Source organism: Lemur catta, chromosome 3 (assembly GCF_020740605.2).
Source record: "Lemur catta isolate mLemCat1 chromosome 3, mLemCat1.pri, whole genome shotgun sequence".
Classification (NCBI taxonomy): Eukaryota; Metazoa; Chordata; class Mammalia; order Primates; family Lemuridae; genus Lemur; species Lemur catta.
This window is the reverse complement of record NC_059130.1, coordinates 39,427,245-39,442,586: the sequence shown is the minus strand read 5'-3', so window position 1 is coordinate 39,442,586 and position 15,342 is coordinate 39,427,245. Positions and strand designations below refer to the sequence as shown.

Genomic DNA, 15,342 nt, shown 5'->3' with positions numbered 1-15,342 from the left:
TTCCACCTCAAGAAACCACTTTCTTTGTCCATCCATGAGAAACAGCTCCTCATCCGTTCAAGTTTTTCATGATGCTCCAGCAATTCAGTCACATCTTCAGACTCCACTTCTAGTTCTCTTGCTACTTCCACCACACCTGTAGTTACTTCCTTCACTGAAGTCTTGAACTCCTCAAAGTCATCCACGATGGCTGGAACGAACTTCTTCCAAATTCCCATTAATGTTGACATTTTGCCCTCCTCCCACGAAACACAAATGTTCTTAATGGCATCTAGAATGGTGAATCCTTTCCAGAAGGCTCTTCTGTTTACTTTGCCAAGAGCCATCAGAGGAATCACTGTTTTTGGCAGCTACAGCCTCACAAAATGTATTTCCACGATAACAAGACATGGAAGTCAAAATTACTCCTTGATCCATGGGCTGCAGAATGGATGTTGTGTTAGCAGGCATGAAAACAACAACATTAATCTCCTTGCGTGTCTCCATCAGAGCTCTTGGGTGACCAGGTGCATTGTCAGTAAACAGTAGTATTTTGAAAGGAATCCCTTCTTCTGAGCAGTAGGTCTCCATAGTGAGTTTAAAATATTCAGTGAGCCATGCTATAAACAGATGTTCCATCATCCCGGCTTTGTTGTTCCATTTATAGAGCACAGGCAGAGTAGACGTAGAATAATTCCTTTAGGAATTAGGCCCTAGGATTTTCAAAATGGTAAATGAGCACTGGCGTCAACTTAAAGTCACCTTGGAAGCTTTGAAGCCAGGCATTGACTTCTCCTCTCTAGCTATGAAAGTCCTAGATGGCATCTTTTTCCAATAGAAGGCTGTTTCGTGTACATTGAAAATCTGTTGTTTAGTGTGGTCACCTTCATTAATTATCTTAGCTAGATCCTCTGGATAAACTTGCAGTGGCTTTTACATCAGTGCTTGCTGCTTCTCCTTGCGCTGTTATATAATGGAGGTGGCTGGTTTCTTTCCTTAAACTTCATGAACGAACCCCTGCTAGAGTCAACCATTTCTTCTGCAGCTTCCTTGCCTCTCTCAGCCTTCATAGAACTGAAGAGAGCGAGGGCCCTGCTCTGGATTGTAGGGTGTGGCTTACGGGAATATTGTAGCTGGTTTGATCTTCTATCCAGACCACTAAAACTTTCTCCATATCAGCAATAAGGCTGTTTTGCTTTCTTTGCATTCACAACTTGGCTAACTGTTTGGTGCAAGAGAGCTAGCTTTCCACCTATCTCAGCTTTCGACATGTCTTTCTCACTAAGCTTTATCATTTCTAGCTTTTGATTTAAAGTGAGAGACAGTGTGACTCTTCCTTTCACTCGAATGCTTACAAGCCATTGTAGGGTTATTAACTGCCCTAATTTCAATATTGCTATGTCTCAGGGAATAGGTAGGTCTGAGGAGAAGAGGAGAGGTGGGAGAATGGCAGGTCAGTGGAGCAGTCAGAACACACACGGCATTTATCAATGGGCGCAGTTTGTGGTGTCCCAGAACAATTATGATGGTAACACAAAGATCACTGATCACAGATTACCATAAGAGATAAAATAATAATCAAAAAGTCTGAAATGTTGTGAGAATTCCCAATACATGACATAGAGACACAAAGTGAGCACAGGCTATTGGAAAAATAGTGTCAACACAGGATTCCCAAAAATCAATTTAAAACAGAAAATACAATGTCTGTGAAGCATGATAAACTGAAGTGTAATAAAACAAGGTATGCCTGTATATACATTTCTGTTATAGCAAAGTATTACAGGTAAATCAATAAGAATTTCAAGCATGAAAATACATTATAGAAGGAGAAAACTATGTGAGTGATAATGAAATTTAAGAAGAAAATCACACAGAAAAAGAATGAAATTTCACTGTTAATGAAGTTTATTTATATATTTTTAAATCAATGATATTAGTAACAAATCAGTATATTCAGATTCTACTGGATATATTTTAAAAAGAGATATAACAGTTCTGTGCTGAAATAACCATATTTAATTTCTAGAAATTATATTCTTTACAATTACTTAAAATTATGAAAAAAAAATTGAATGCCAACCTAAAAATGTGAAGAGGTGCAACATTTTTTAAAATTCTCAAATGGGTTACATAAGCAAAAAATTTTAAAGAGTATTGCTATAGAAATCATGTAGCCTGTGACTTCTCCCCATGACTTAGGCATTAAAAGTGAAAGGCCCCTAAGCTATCAATAAAATAGGTGGAAAGATGCCTAGAATATCCCAGAATTGTGTAACACATCCTTAGTTACCTTTCCATACTCAAGAAGAAATCTGAAATTTCTTTTAGAGACTCAAGGTCTTCTTAACCCAACTAATAACTGTAGGTACTATCCAAATCATGTAATCTCGAGCTGAAGCAACGAAAATAAATAATTTCTAAGAGGTTTTTTTAGTAAAAAGAAAAAAACACCTAATATTCTACTTTCAGGAACAGACAGATCAACAGATCTCAATGACATTCTGAGCACACAGGAGATAGTTTCTATCTACTCAATATAGCAATTTTAGGATTTGACCATCAGTGTACAAAGCAGAAGGGTAGAAGAGGTGACTGACAGAAAAACAGAGATAGGTATATAAGGATAAAATGTTATTTCTATGACTGACATATATACAATCACACTGGAAGATGCAATATAATTAAAAGACTTCAAATATTGGCATAAAACACTTGACATTCCAATTTCCTAAAACCAAAATTTCTTAATCATAAAAAGAGAAGGTTGTAAGTAGATCATAGCCAAGATACTTTCTACCTTAAAAAATCAGTGATTGTGACTTCACTATTCATTGGATACATATATTTGACAATGTATATAACGTATGGAATCTTCTTCCAACTTAAACAGTACTATTAACATATTTTTATGCTTCTTCCATACCAGTATATAGTATTCCCTTTCTCACTATTTATAATAGAAACTCACATAACAGAATTTCAAACTTATAGACTCACTAAAGAATGTTGCCTGAAAAGTTTAGTAATATCAAAATCTTCAGAACATCAGATTCCTTTCTGTCTTTAACCATTCCAAAAAGTAAGTAGTTTTTGACAGTTATGACAAGAGGGAGAGGAGTGATTCCAGATCTCACAGGGCAGCATCAATCCAAATTTGCAAGTTCAGGGACAAAAGATTCTGTTTTGCAGGACTTGGTTTCTCTCTTACTTAACCTAGACCATCAAGTCTAGTCCTGCTGGATACCATACCACTCAACAGTTCTCTCTTTGTGCTTTTCCTAAGTTCCTTCTCCAAGTTTGCCATAAGATTTTATCTACTTAGAAGAATTTGTCATTCTAGCAGAAAATCTTCAAAATATTTCCAGCAGGGATCCTTTCTGCTGTACAGTCATCCAATGATTTCCTTAACGAAAAAATACTGGATTGTACTGAGGAGTAACAGAGAAAAAAGGATGGTAGCTAGTTCACATTTAGAGGTAAGAAGGAAAGCCATAGCTGAAGAAATACAGATTCATGATTTATTATAAACCACCATTTGAGCTAAGCAAAATCAAATTACAACCAAAGCAATGGCAAGTCAAAATATTATACGCAGGCAGTTACCACACCTTAACTTGGAGCATATTAGTTTTTAGAAAAGTTTTTAACTTTTTTGATGTACATACCAATAGTGTCCTACTTGACGCCTACCTATATCTGAAAATTAATCTTTGCTTTATTATTCATTCACAAAACACTCAGATTTAAGGTTTCCTACAATATCTCAGGTTAGTTCACAACTGGCCTCTGACTAGATATTATTCCCAACCATTTACCATTTATACGTATGGGTTCCATATGCATGTCTCTTCTCCAGTTCTTACCATTTCTCTAAGTTCTATATCCATGTCTTCCTTCCCCGAGTTCTTACTTTTCAATCGTCTCATCAGTTCATAGACTTTCTTCTCCCACCCAGGAATCATCATACCCAAGTTTTTTTCCTCCTTTCCCTCAACATTCACCAAACATGTGTTCCCCCTTCCCATTAACTCTTTCCTCTGTTACTTCTCACTTCTGCCCCCAAAGCAGAAATAGTAGCATGTATAATACTACATAGAGAAACCGAAAGGTATTCTGGGCTTCTAGGATTTTTGTTAAGCCTCACACCCTGTCCAGATATCTACATAACAATCTAAAAGTCATGTCAATTTTTTTTAAATGAAACTGAAAAATAATATGATATTGTGCTAACAATATATGAAATCTATGCCACAACCCAGGAAGAGAAGCACTGTGGTAAGTAGCAGAGAGAGACTTGCTAACCTCCAAACTAGGTTTTCTGAATAAATTGGTGCTAGCAGATACTTTTGAAGATAGGATATTTAAAAAATAAAATAAAAATAATTCCAAAGACTCACCCAAGAAATTAGGATACAGATGGTCAATATTGTCCACAACATAGTTACACTTGGGACATCTATTATTGTCCTCCAAACTCTGATGAATACACTTGTAGCTATTAGCAGGGAAAAAATAAAACAGGCTTAATTAAATCAACAAAAATTAATAAGCTGATCACAAAATAATGCCTTAGTCTTCTATTCCTCATTTGCAACATACGTAATCTAACAAATTTATTTCAGCTTATATTTTTATATCAATAGTATATATAGGGCATTTATTGGATAAATAGAACACAAAAGTTATTTTAAAATAAACCTGAATAACAAGCCTATTGGATATAAAATTTAAAAAGATATATTAACTAAATTTTAAGTTTATGTAATTTAGTTTATAACAGCACAAGAAAAACAAATGCCTATGGCTAAGTAAACAGACTATTCATATTCTTGGAGTACTGATACCCTTAATACAAAAAGAGCTCATTCAAATAAAAAAAAAAAACAGAAATCTCAACCAAAGACAAGAATTAGTTAATAAGCATGAGAAAACTATCATCTTCATTAGTAACAAAAATGTAATTTAAAAATAAAGTCAGGTGCAGTGGCATGCACCTGCAGCCTCAGCTACTTAGGAGGCTGAGGCAGGAGGATCACTTGAGGAGTTTGAGGCATGCCTGCACAACACAGTGAAACCTTGTACCCGCCCCCCAAAAAAAATTATATACTAGTTTTTGCCAATCAGAATGGAAAAATAAAAAAAAAACTACTGTCATTGTTAAAAAGTACCCACAGATATGAATAATCTCATGTATTTTTGCAAGAAATGTAAGTGGCACAACTTCCCTAGATAGCAAGTTACATGAAAAACCTTAATAAAGTGATTTTACTAAAAGGAATTTATTCAAAGGAAATATATATGTAGAAGAGTGTTCAATACAGGGTTATCTATAAATAGCAAAATAAAATAAAAGCAACCTAAACACCTGGAAATAAATTTGTAAGCAGCAATCCAATCTAATGCTATACAGTCAATAAAAATTATATTGTAATATGTATGCAATGAAAAATTATCTACTAATAGTTATTGCTTGAGAAATATGATCACAGGAAATTTTTCCTTTCTTACATTATATATTTCTATAATGTTGGACCTTTTACAGCTGTGTATTTCCTTATAATAAAAAACTCTTTAAATATTTTTCAACCAAATCATAGAAAAAGATAAAACTCACATGAGGAAAAATGTCACTATATTGCTGAATAAAAACAACAATCTATAACACAGTAGATACAACATAATCCCATTTCTGTTTTAATGTATTATATACGTGTACATTTAAAATAAACTGAAAAAGACATTTGTCACAATCTTAACAGTATTTTTCTCTGGGTCATATAATTATAGGAAATGTTTTCTTTGTAGATGTCTCTAATTCAGGTTTTTATAGTAAATAAGCTTTACTTCTAACAATTAGAAAAAAATGATTTCTAAGAAATTACAAGGGAGATTTATAAAGATCACTCCTACAGAGAATGCACCTCTTTTATTCTGTATCCACATTACTACAAATTTACTTCAGCTTTATAAAGTAAAGCTGAATTTTTTATCTGCTTACCCTCCTCCACCTTATCATAAAACAAAATAATGCAAAAATAAAAACCTACACCCACCAGGATTTTATTGTTCTGATTATCAACTACTTTCTCATCTCACATGTTACTTTCAAGATAAGTAAAAAGGGCAATGGTACTAGGAATCAAAGTAACAGTGGTCTTTGGCACAGCACAGGGCCCTAAAGATTGGAGTAAATGCCTGGCACATAGTATTGAGATACTGTTCAAATGTCTGCTGAACAAATGACTTGCACAGTGGTCCAGAAACAATATCACCACATCTTACAACCATGACAAGGGTAGGATTACCATACTATCACAAGATATGCTTCATACCTGACTGAAAATGTCCTACATGGACATGTCACTGAAGAAAATAACATACTAAATGTTTTGGTTTCATTTTTATTATAAGAGAGAAGCATAATATAGATATGCAAATACAATAGACTAAGAATCCCAACATGGAGAAATTTCCTTTTTCCCTAAGTAGGTTATTAGGTTATAAACGAGTTAACATTATAAGGAAATACACATGCAAGATTTAGCTCTTTAAAAAATCAGCAAGGGCCGGGCATGGTGGCTCACGCCTGTAATCCTAGCACTCTGGGAGGCCGAGGTGGGAGGATTGCTCGAGGTCAGGAGTTCAAGACCAGCTTGAGCAAGAGCTAGACCCCATCTCTACTAAAAATGTAAAGAAATTAGCCAAACAACTAAAAATCAAAAAAATTAGCTGGGCTTGGTAGTGCATGCCTGTAGTCCCAGCTACTTGGGAGGCTGAGGCAGGAGGATTGCTGAAGCCCAGGAGTTTCGGGTTGCTGTGAGCTAGGCTGACGCCAAGGCACTCTACCCTGGGGCAACAGAACGAGACTCTGACTCCAAAAAAAAAAAAAAATCAGCAAGTTCTTTCCTTGCTCAGTAGCTTAAAAAAAAAGAAACGAAAAGAAATAAAACTCAGCAAGTCCAAACAAAGCAAGTCACAAAGGAAAGAATCTGGGAAGGTTATTAAAGATAAGAGACAGGTTGACAGATAAGCAGAAGAACATCATTTTGGGTTTCAGCAAACAACTTTTGAAAAAAAAAAATGGTAGTTAGAAAATGAGCAAATAATATGACAAGATGAACAAGCTAAGTTAGTCACAGAGTTTGTCAATATACTAGAAATTATTCCAAAACCTAGTAGAATACCCTCCTTTCTCTTCTTCAGCAACCTAGTCACATCCCTTATCAATAGGCTTACTGTTAATATTATACTCTCCCAGAAAAAAAATTAGTCTGTGACACAGCTGGAAGGAATTATTCTCAGGAACAAAAGTTCAAGTGATTTTTCACTTGACATCACACTTGATAATATCCACCTATACTATAAAGTGCATCAAATTATATAGCACTTAATATAATTGAATAACAACAATGACTGAAGTATCACAGGCTTCACATGTCAGGATAGGGTAAATAATTATGAACTTTTGTTTTAAACAAAACTATAGAATAGTTGCACAGTATAGCAAGCCTGACATTGGAATTGTCAGGTTTCAGGGGTTTTTTTGTTTTGTTTTGTTTTTTTTGAGACAGAGTCTCACTCTTTTGCCCGGGCTAGAGTGCCATGGCATCAGCTTAGCTCACAGTAACCTCAAACTTCTGGGCTCAAGCAATCCCACTTCCTCAGCCTCCCGAGTAGCTGGGACTACAGGCATGCACCACCACGCCCAGCTAATTTTTTCTATATTATTTTTAGTTGTCCAGCTAATTTCTATTTTTTTAGTAGAGACGCTGTCTCACTCTTGCTCAGGCTGGTCTCAAACTCCTGAGCTCTAACGATCCTCCTGCCTCTGCCTCCCAGAGTGCTAGGATTATAGGTGTGACCCATCGCGCTGGCCTCAGCCTTCAGTTTTATTAGCTCCTGCCAATGTTATGGTCTGTATTTACCCAAACCTGCTTTCTGTTGGTATCTTAAAACACATTTTCATCAGGGTAAAACATAATAATAACAAATTATAATGAGGATCTGTGCCTAAGCTGTTTTAATTTGGCAAGAGGGACAAAAAAAACCTATTTAAGAAACCAATGAGGCCGGGCGCAGTGGCTCACGCCTGTAACCCTAGCACTCTGTCAGGCAGAGGCGGGAGGATCGTTTCAGCTCAGGAGTTCGAGACCAGCCTGAGCAAGAGCAAGACCTCGTCTCTACCAAAAAAATATAGAAAGAAATTAGCTGGAAAACAAAAAATAATATAGAAAAAATTAGCCAGGCGTGGTGGCGCATGCCAGTAGTCCCAGCTACTCAGAAGGCTGAAATAGGAGGATTGCTTGAGCCCAGGAATTTGAGGTTGCTGTGAACTCGGCTAATGCCACGGCACTCTAGCCTGGGCAACAGAGTGAGACTCTGGAGACTCTGTCTCAAAAAAAAAAAAAAAAAAGAAAGAAACCAATGAGGCTTTCCAACAATGACCTAAAGACACAATGAAGATTACAGTTACAAAGTCATTCAGTAATTTCTTATACTTCACAACATAGTGAAGAAAGATTACAGAACTCATCCACAGCCTTTTTTAAAATGCCACAGTGAATGTATAAGTTAGAGGAAAACAATTAGGAAAAATAAAAACACCACTTTACCATGTATTTCATGCTTTAATACTTTTAAATCTATGAATGAAGAAGTAGGAAGAGGATAAGGAAGGGGAAGAAGGGGAGAGAATGAAGAAGATCAAGAGGGCAACAGGAGAGTTAGGTTGAATGACTTGACAAAGCTTCGGTAAGTTTTACAGACAGAAGTAGAATACTGATCTACCAATGTCAAGAACTTGCTCTCTTAACTCTAGATCAGCAGTTCTCAACCAGGAGCAAGTCTGTCCCCCAAAGGATATCTGGCAATATCTAGAGGCATTTTTGGTTGTCACAACTGGGGAGAGGAGAGTTGCTCCTGGGTAGAGGCCAGAGGCACTGCTAAACAATCTACAATGTGCAGGACAGTCACCTACAACAAAGAATGATGTGGCCTAATGTGTCAATAGTACCAAGGTAGAGAAGGCCTACTACAGATCACTCAATTTTCCAGAATAATCAGAATCCAAAATCTCTGAAAGAAGTATATGATTTCCCATGGAATGCTTAGGTACTAGATCAATATATGGACCAAACAGAAAGGTACTGCCCAACAATCGGCCTGAAAAGATCAAGATCACACCTGTATCAGCCTAAAAGCAAGACCTACATGACCAGAATTTCATTAGCAATACAGAGCAGAAAGTGATTCATGAATCATAATAATGTTAATGAAATGCTATACTAGAAAGGTATTCAAGAAAACAAGATGGTCTTTAAAAAAAAAAAAATCTGGTAAAAAGATTCTAAAATCCTGGATGTATTGCAGAATAAAGAAAAAAAAAAAGATTCTGAAAGAACACACAATCATTCCTTACCAGTGATAAACTCTGTGGTGGTAGGCAAGAAAGACTGGGGGAAGGGAGACATTTACATTTCATATTACACCTTTCCATTCAATAAAAGTTGCTTTTTTAGCCAAAAGTATACACTGCTCTTATCATTTTATATTTTTTATTTTATAATAGTGAACATAGATAATACAAGCTAAGAAAGCTATTTTTATTCTAAACTTTTTAAATGACTAAAAGATTGAATATACCTATCACTGAAGCATGATGTTCCAGATGAAACTAAAGGTCTTATAGACTGGTGTTAATACCCAATACTCTTCATAATGTCAACCTGCCAGATAGCATATTCAACTTAAAAGCATAAAATTATGGGTTAACTTCAATATGAATTAACATATAAAGATTATTAGAACACAACAGAAATACTAAGGGTAAAATAATATAATATGCTAACAGAATAGGTAAATAAAAAATCAAAAAAAGAAATTAAAACTACACAGATTATGAACCCATTAGGATGGCCACTACCAAAAAAAAAAAAAAAAACAAACAAACGACAAAACAAAGCAAACAGAAAATACCAAGAGTTCGCAAGGATGTGGAGAAACTGGAACCCTTATGCACTGCTGGTGAGAACATAAAATAGTGTAGCCTCTATAGAAAACAGTATGGTAGTTCCTCAAAAAACTAAAAACAAAATTACCACATGATCCAGCAATTCCACTTCTGAGTATATATTCCAAAGAATTAAAAACAGGGTCCCAAATATTTGTATACCTATGTTCATAGCAGCATTATTCATAATATAGCCAAGAGGCGGCAGCAACCCTACTGTTCATGGATGGATGAATGGATAAACAAAACGTGGTGTATACATACAATGGAATATTATTCAGTCTTACAAAAAAGGGGAATTCTTTTTTTTTTTTTTTTTTTTTTTTTGAGACAGTGTTTCACTCTGCTGCCCAGGCTAGAGTGCCGTGGCATTAGCCTAGCTCACAGCAACCTCAAACTCCTGGGCTCAAGTGATCCTCCTGCCTTAGCCTCTCGAGTAGCTGGGACTACCAGCATGCGCCACCATGCCTGGCTAATTTTTTCTATATATTTTTTTAGTTGTCCAGCTACTTTTCTTTCTATTTTTAGTAGAGACGGGCTCTCACTCTTGCTCAGGCTGGTCTCGAACTCCTGAGCTCAAACAATCCACCCACCTTGGCCTCCCAGAGTGCTAGGATTACAGGCATGAGCCACCACACCCGGCCGGGAATTCTGATGCATGCTACAACATGGAAGAACATTGAAAACATTATGCTAAGTGAAATAAGCCAGTCACAAAAAGACAAATACCTCTACTTATATGAGGTAGTAGTTAAATTCATAAAAACAGAAGGTAGAATGGTGTTTGTTGGGAGCTGCTGGGAGGGGGAAATGGGGAGTTGTTGCTTCAAGGTTGTAGAGTTTCAGTTTTGCAAGATGAAAAAGTTCTAGAGATCGAGTGTAGAACAAAATGAACATACTACTTAACTGTATACACATAAAAATGGTTAAGGTTGTAACATTCTATGTTATGTATATTTTACCACAATTAAAAATTTTTTAAATACACAAATTAATGTGACTGGTATAATCTACAGATAACACTGAGCAAAATGTTTTTAAAAAAAAAAAAAAACAGCAGCACTTTTTAATCCTCTATATCCCTTTGCCATGTCTTTCTCAGCCTACTTTACTTACCCTCCCACCCATCCACACAAGTGAATAACTGATGCTTCATGCTTGGTCCTGATAGCTCAGCATCTCCAACTTTCTAAAACAGTAGTCAAAGTTCTTATTAACAATTAATAAACATAGAACTTTTTAAATCCATCTGTAAAGTCTGCGGTAAATCTAAGTATTTCACAGAAATTATGCACCAACCATGATTACTACTTTGAACTATCAATCCTGTAAAGATGTTATCAGTTAAGAAAAACAATGTAAGATAAACAAAACTAGTTTAAAATTTGTAACTTCTCATTGGGTACATTTACATTTAAGTTTACAAATGCCAAAAGACTATTTTACTGAATAAAAGCATCTTACCAAAAGCTGTGGCCACATTTCGTCATGTATGCTTCCTCAATCATATCAAAGCAGATGGGGCTAAAAAGAAAACAGAAAAATACTTGATATTTAAGTGGCGCGATTATGAATTAGAAAAGGCTAGTACCAATAGTAATGACATTGTATTTCAATATATAGTTAAGAGCTAAATCTTCAAACATTCTATCAACAAAAGATAAAATTTCTATTGAGCTAAACTTTAGAGAATTGCTAGTAAAATGACAATTTGTTCAAGATGACCCTAAGAACAACCAAGCTTCAAAATCAATTCAATTAGTAAATTAAAATGGTTCTAATATTTTATATCTGACCATAATTTTTAATAGTTCAATGCGGTCAGCAGAGCCCTTAAGAAAGTTCTACGAATTTCCTCCACATTCCCTGTACTCAAAAGCGCCCACACCTAGACCTGCTAATCTAAATGCTCTCTTTTCTTTCCTATCCCAAAGAAACCTAATTCCCTGGATGATAAATTTACAATTCAGTTTCAACAATGCTGCTAGATAATAATGCTGATAATAGGCTGAACTATATCAATTAAACCCACGACAAACATTAACTCATTTAATCCTTTCAACAACATAGTTAAATACATCTCTATTATTAGACCCATTTTATAGATGAGGAAACTGAGGTGCAGAGCTGTTAAAGTCACACAGGTAAGATTTAATAATGCCAAAATTCAAATTCAACTCTATATTCTGTCTGTTGCCCACGCTGGAGTGTCATGGCACAATCATAGCTCAATGCAATCTCAAACACCTAAACTCAAGGACTACACAGGGAACACTGCACAGGGATTACAGGCATGAGCCGCCACATCTGGCCCAAATTAAGGTCTATGTTCTTAATCACTATCCTATACAACTCTCTGATACTTTGAGTTAAATGTCAATTACAATTCTCTTCTCCCTTCTTTTTCTATAGAAAATCAAAAGCAGAATATTCAAAATCCCAGCCTTCTTTGCAGTTAAGGTTGGCCATACGGCATAGTTCTTGCCTACAAAATGCGGACATCAGTCCCTGAGAGGACACTGTGTACAAAAACAAAAATGCAAAGCCTTGTAAAAAGACACTTCCCATTCTTTCTCCTTCCTAAAACTCTGAGGCAGTGTCCAGAGATAAACAGCCATCTTGTGACCATGAAGACAAAAACATTAAGTTGGGAAGATAGAATACTGGTTCCTTGATGACATCCTAAGCGGTTATTAGCCCTGGACTGCCTACATCTCTGGAATTCCCATTACATGATAAAAGTATACCCTTACTTAAGCCAATGTAAGTTTTCTGTTATAGACATACAAATCCAATCCTTACCGATAATATGATGATATATATTTTTGGTATAAAAAAGTTAAATCTTCATCTGTCATCCCAAATGAAAGCAGTAAGTCAAAAAATAGCAGTACCATATCACTTAGTGAAATGGAAGCAATATAGTATAGCAGTAAATAATGCTGGTGGTGAAGTCAAGATGTTTATGTCAAATCCCTGCCACTCTGTCAACTAACAGCACTCAAGGAAAACAGGCAACCCTACTTCTAGCATATCTCTAAGTACCAATTTTCCAATAGCCTGTGCTCACTTTGTGTCTGTGTCACATATTGGGAATTCTCACAACATTTCAGACTTTTTGATTATTATTTTCTCTCTTATGGTAATCTGTGATCAGTGATCTTTGTGTTACCATCATAATTGTTCTGGGGCACCACAAACTGCGCCCATTGATAAATGTCGTGTGTGTTCTGACTGCTCCACTGACCTGCCATTCTCCCACCTCTCCTCTTCTCCTCAGACCTACCTATTCCCTGAGACATAGCAATATTGAAATTAGGGCAGTTAATAACCCTAAAATAGCTTGTAAGCATTCGAGTGAAAGGAAGAGTCACACTGTCTCTCACTTTAAATCAAAAGCTAGAAATGATAAAGCTTAGTGAGAAAGACATGTCGAAAGCTGAGATAGGTGGAAAGCTAGCTCTCTTGCACCAAACAGTTAGCCAAGTTGTGAATGCAAAGAAAGCAAAACAGCCTTATTGCTGATATGGAGAAAGTTTTAGTGGTCTGGATAGAAGATCAAACCAGCTACAATATTCCCGTAAGCCACACCCTACAATCCAGAGCAGGGCCCTCGCTCTCTTCAGTTCTATGAAGGCTGAGAGAGGCAAGGAAGTTGCAGAAGAAATGGTTGACTCTAGCAGGGGTTCGTTCATGAAGTTTAAGGAAAGAAACCAGCCACCTCCATTATATAACAGCGCAAGGAGAAGCAGCAAGCACTGATGTAAAAGCCACTGCAAGTTTATCCAGAGGATCTAGCTAAGATCATTAATGAAGGTGACCACACCTTCATTTTTTTTTTTCTTGAACAGGGCAATACATTAAATTGACATGGCATATAATAGCACTGAATCTTACTATTCTATCTTAAGATGAGAAGGAATCCCAGATATACCCTAAATAAGAAGCAAACCAGCAGTAAGAATAATTAATGGCAAGGTTTCTGTATCTCTATCAGAAATAGTGGTAGCCTAAAACCAGGAAAGAAAAAGCCATTTAAAATAAAAAGTTCCCCATGAAAAGTAAAGTAAATGATATAAAAAAATACAACCCTAAAAAACCAGAATACAGCCCACCAGAAGTTCTGCTTCACCAACATAACATTTTATAAAGCAAGAGATGAGGAAAAGAAATTATTGAGAAAGGTACTGAATAATGAGGGGCTTGGGGACTAGAACAGAAGTTGTAAGTCATAACCTCGCCCATATGACTTTACTGGTAGTGAAGAACACTCAAAAGGATGAAACAGGAAGTGGGCAGTCCTTTAAAAATTCTTTTAGACCAGCACTTCGAATCGAATGGGTGTTTCAGGCTTCTGTTTCCTACTGAACCAAGAATTATATGCCTGTATCTCTCCTTGAGGAGAGGCCCTATTACCACAGGCTGAGACCTTGGCTATCATTAATGAAGGTGACCATCTGTTTAGTGACAACAGATTTTCAATGTACACGAAACAGCCTTCTATTGGAAAAAGATGCCATCTAGGACTTTCATAGCTAGAGAGGAGAAGTCAATGCCTGGCTTCAAAGCTTCCAAGGTGACTTTAAGTTGACGCCAGTGCTCATTTACCATTTTGAAAATCCTAGGGCCTAATTCCTAAAGGAATTATTCTACGTCTACTCTGCCTGTGCTCTATAAATGGAACAACAAAGCCGGGATGATGGAACATCTGTTTATAGCATGGCTCACTGAATATTTTAAACTCACTATGGAGACCTACTGCTCAGAAGAAGGGATTCCTTTCAAAATACTACTGTTTACTGACAATGCACCTGGTCACCCAAGAGCTCTGATGGAGACACGCAAGGAGATTAATGTTGTTGTTTTCATGCCTGCTAACACAACATCCATTCTGCAGCCCATGGATCAAGGAGTAATTTTGACTTCCATGTCTTGTTATCGTGGAAATACATTTTGTGAGGCTGTAGCTGCCAAAAACAGTGATTCCTCTGATGGCTCTTGGCAAAGTAAACAGAAGAGCCTTCTGGAAAGGATTCACCATTCTAGATGCCATTAAGAACATTTGTGTTTCGTGGGAGGAGGGCAAAATGTCAACATTAATGGGAATTTGGAAGAAGTTCGTTCCAGCCATCGTGGATGACTTTGAGGAGTTCAAGACTTCAGTGAAGGAAGTAACTACAGGTGTGGTGGAAGTAGCAAGAGAACTAGAAGTGGAGTCTGAAGATGTGACTGAATTGCTGGAGCATCATGAAAAACTTGAACGGATGAGGAGCTGTTTCTCATGGATGGACAAAGAAAGTGGTTTCTTGAGGTGGAATCTACTCCTGGTGAAGATGCTATGAACACTGTTA

The 15,342-nt window shown here is 36.4% G+C and overlaps 1 protein-coding gene across 5 annotated transcripts in view; it reads right to left on the bottom strand.

Annotated features, from left to right (window-relative positions):
* COP1 (COP1 E3 ubiquitin ligase) overlaps positions 1 to 15,342 on the bottom strand; it is a 245,271-nt gene that overhangs the window by 210,256 nt on the left and 19,673 nt on the right. For all 5 annotated transcript variants that reach the window (XM_045547294.1, XM_045547297.1, XM_045547296.1 and 2 more), the window contains exons 2-3: positions 11,456 to 11,515; positions 4,380 to 4,477 (exon numbers count right to left, since the gene is read on the bottom strand). In XM_045547294.1, the coding sequence (XP_045403250.1) occupies positions 4,380 to 4,477; positions 11,456 to 11,515 (158 nt within the window). The remainder of the gene's footprint in view (positions 1 to 4,379; positions 4,478 to 11,455; positions 11,516 to 15,342) is intronic.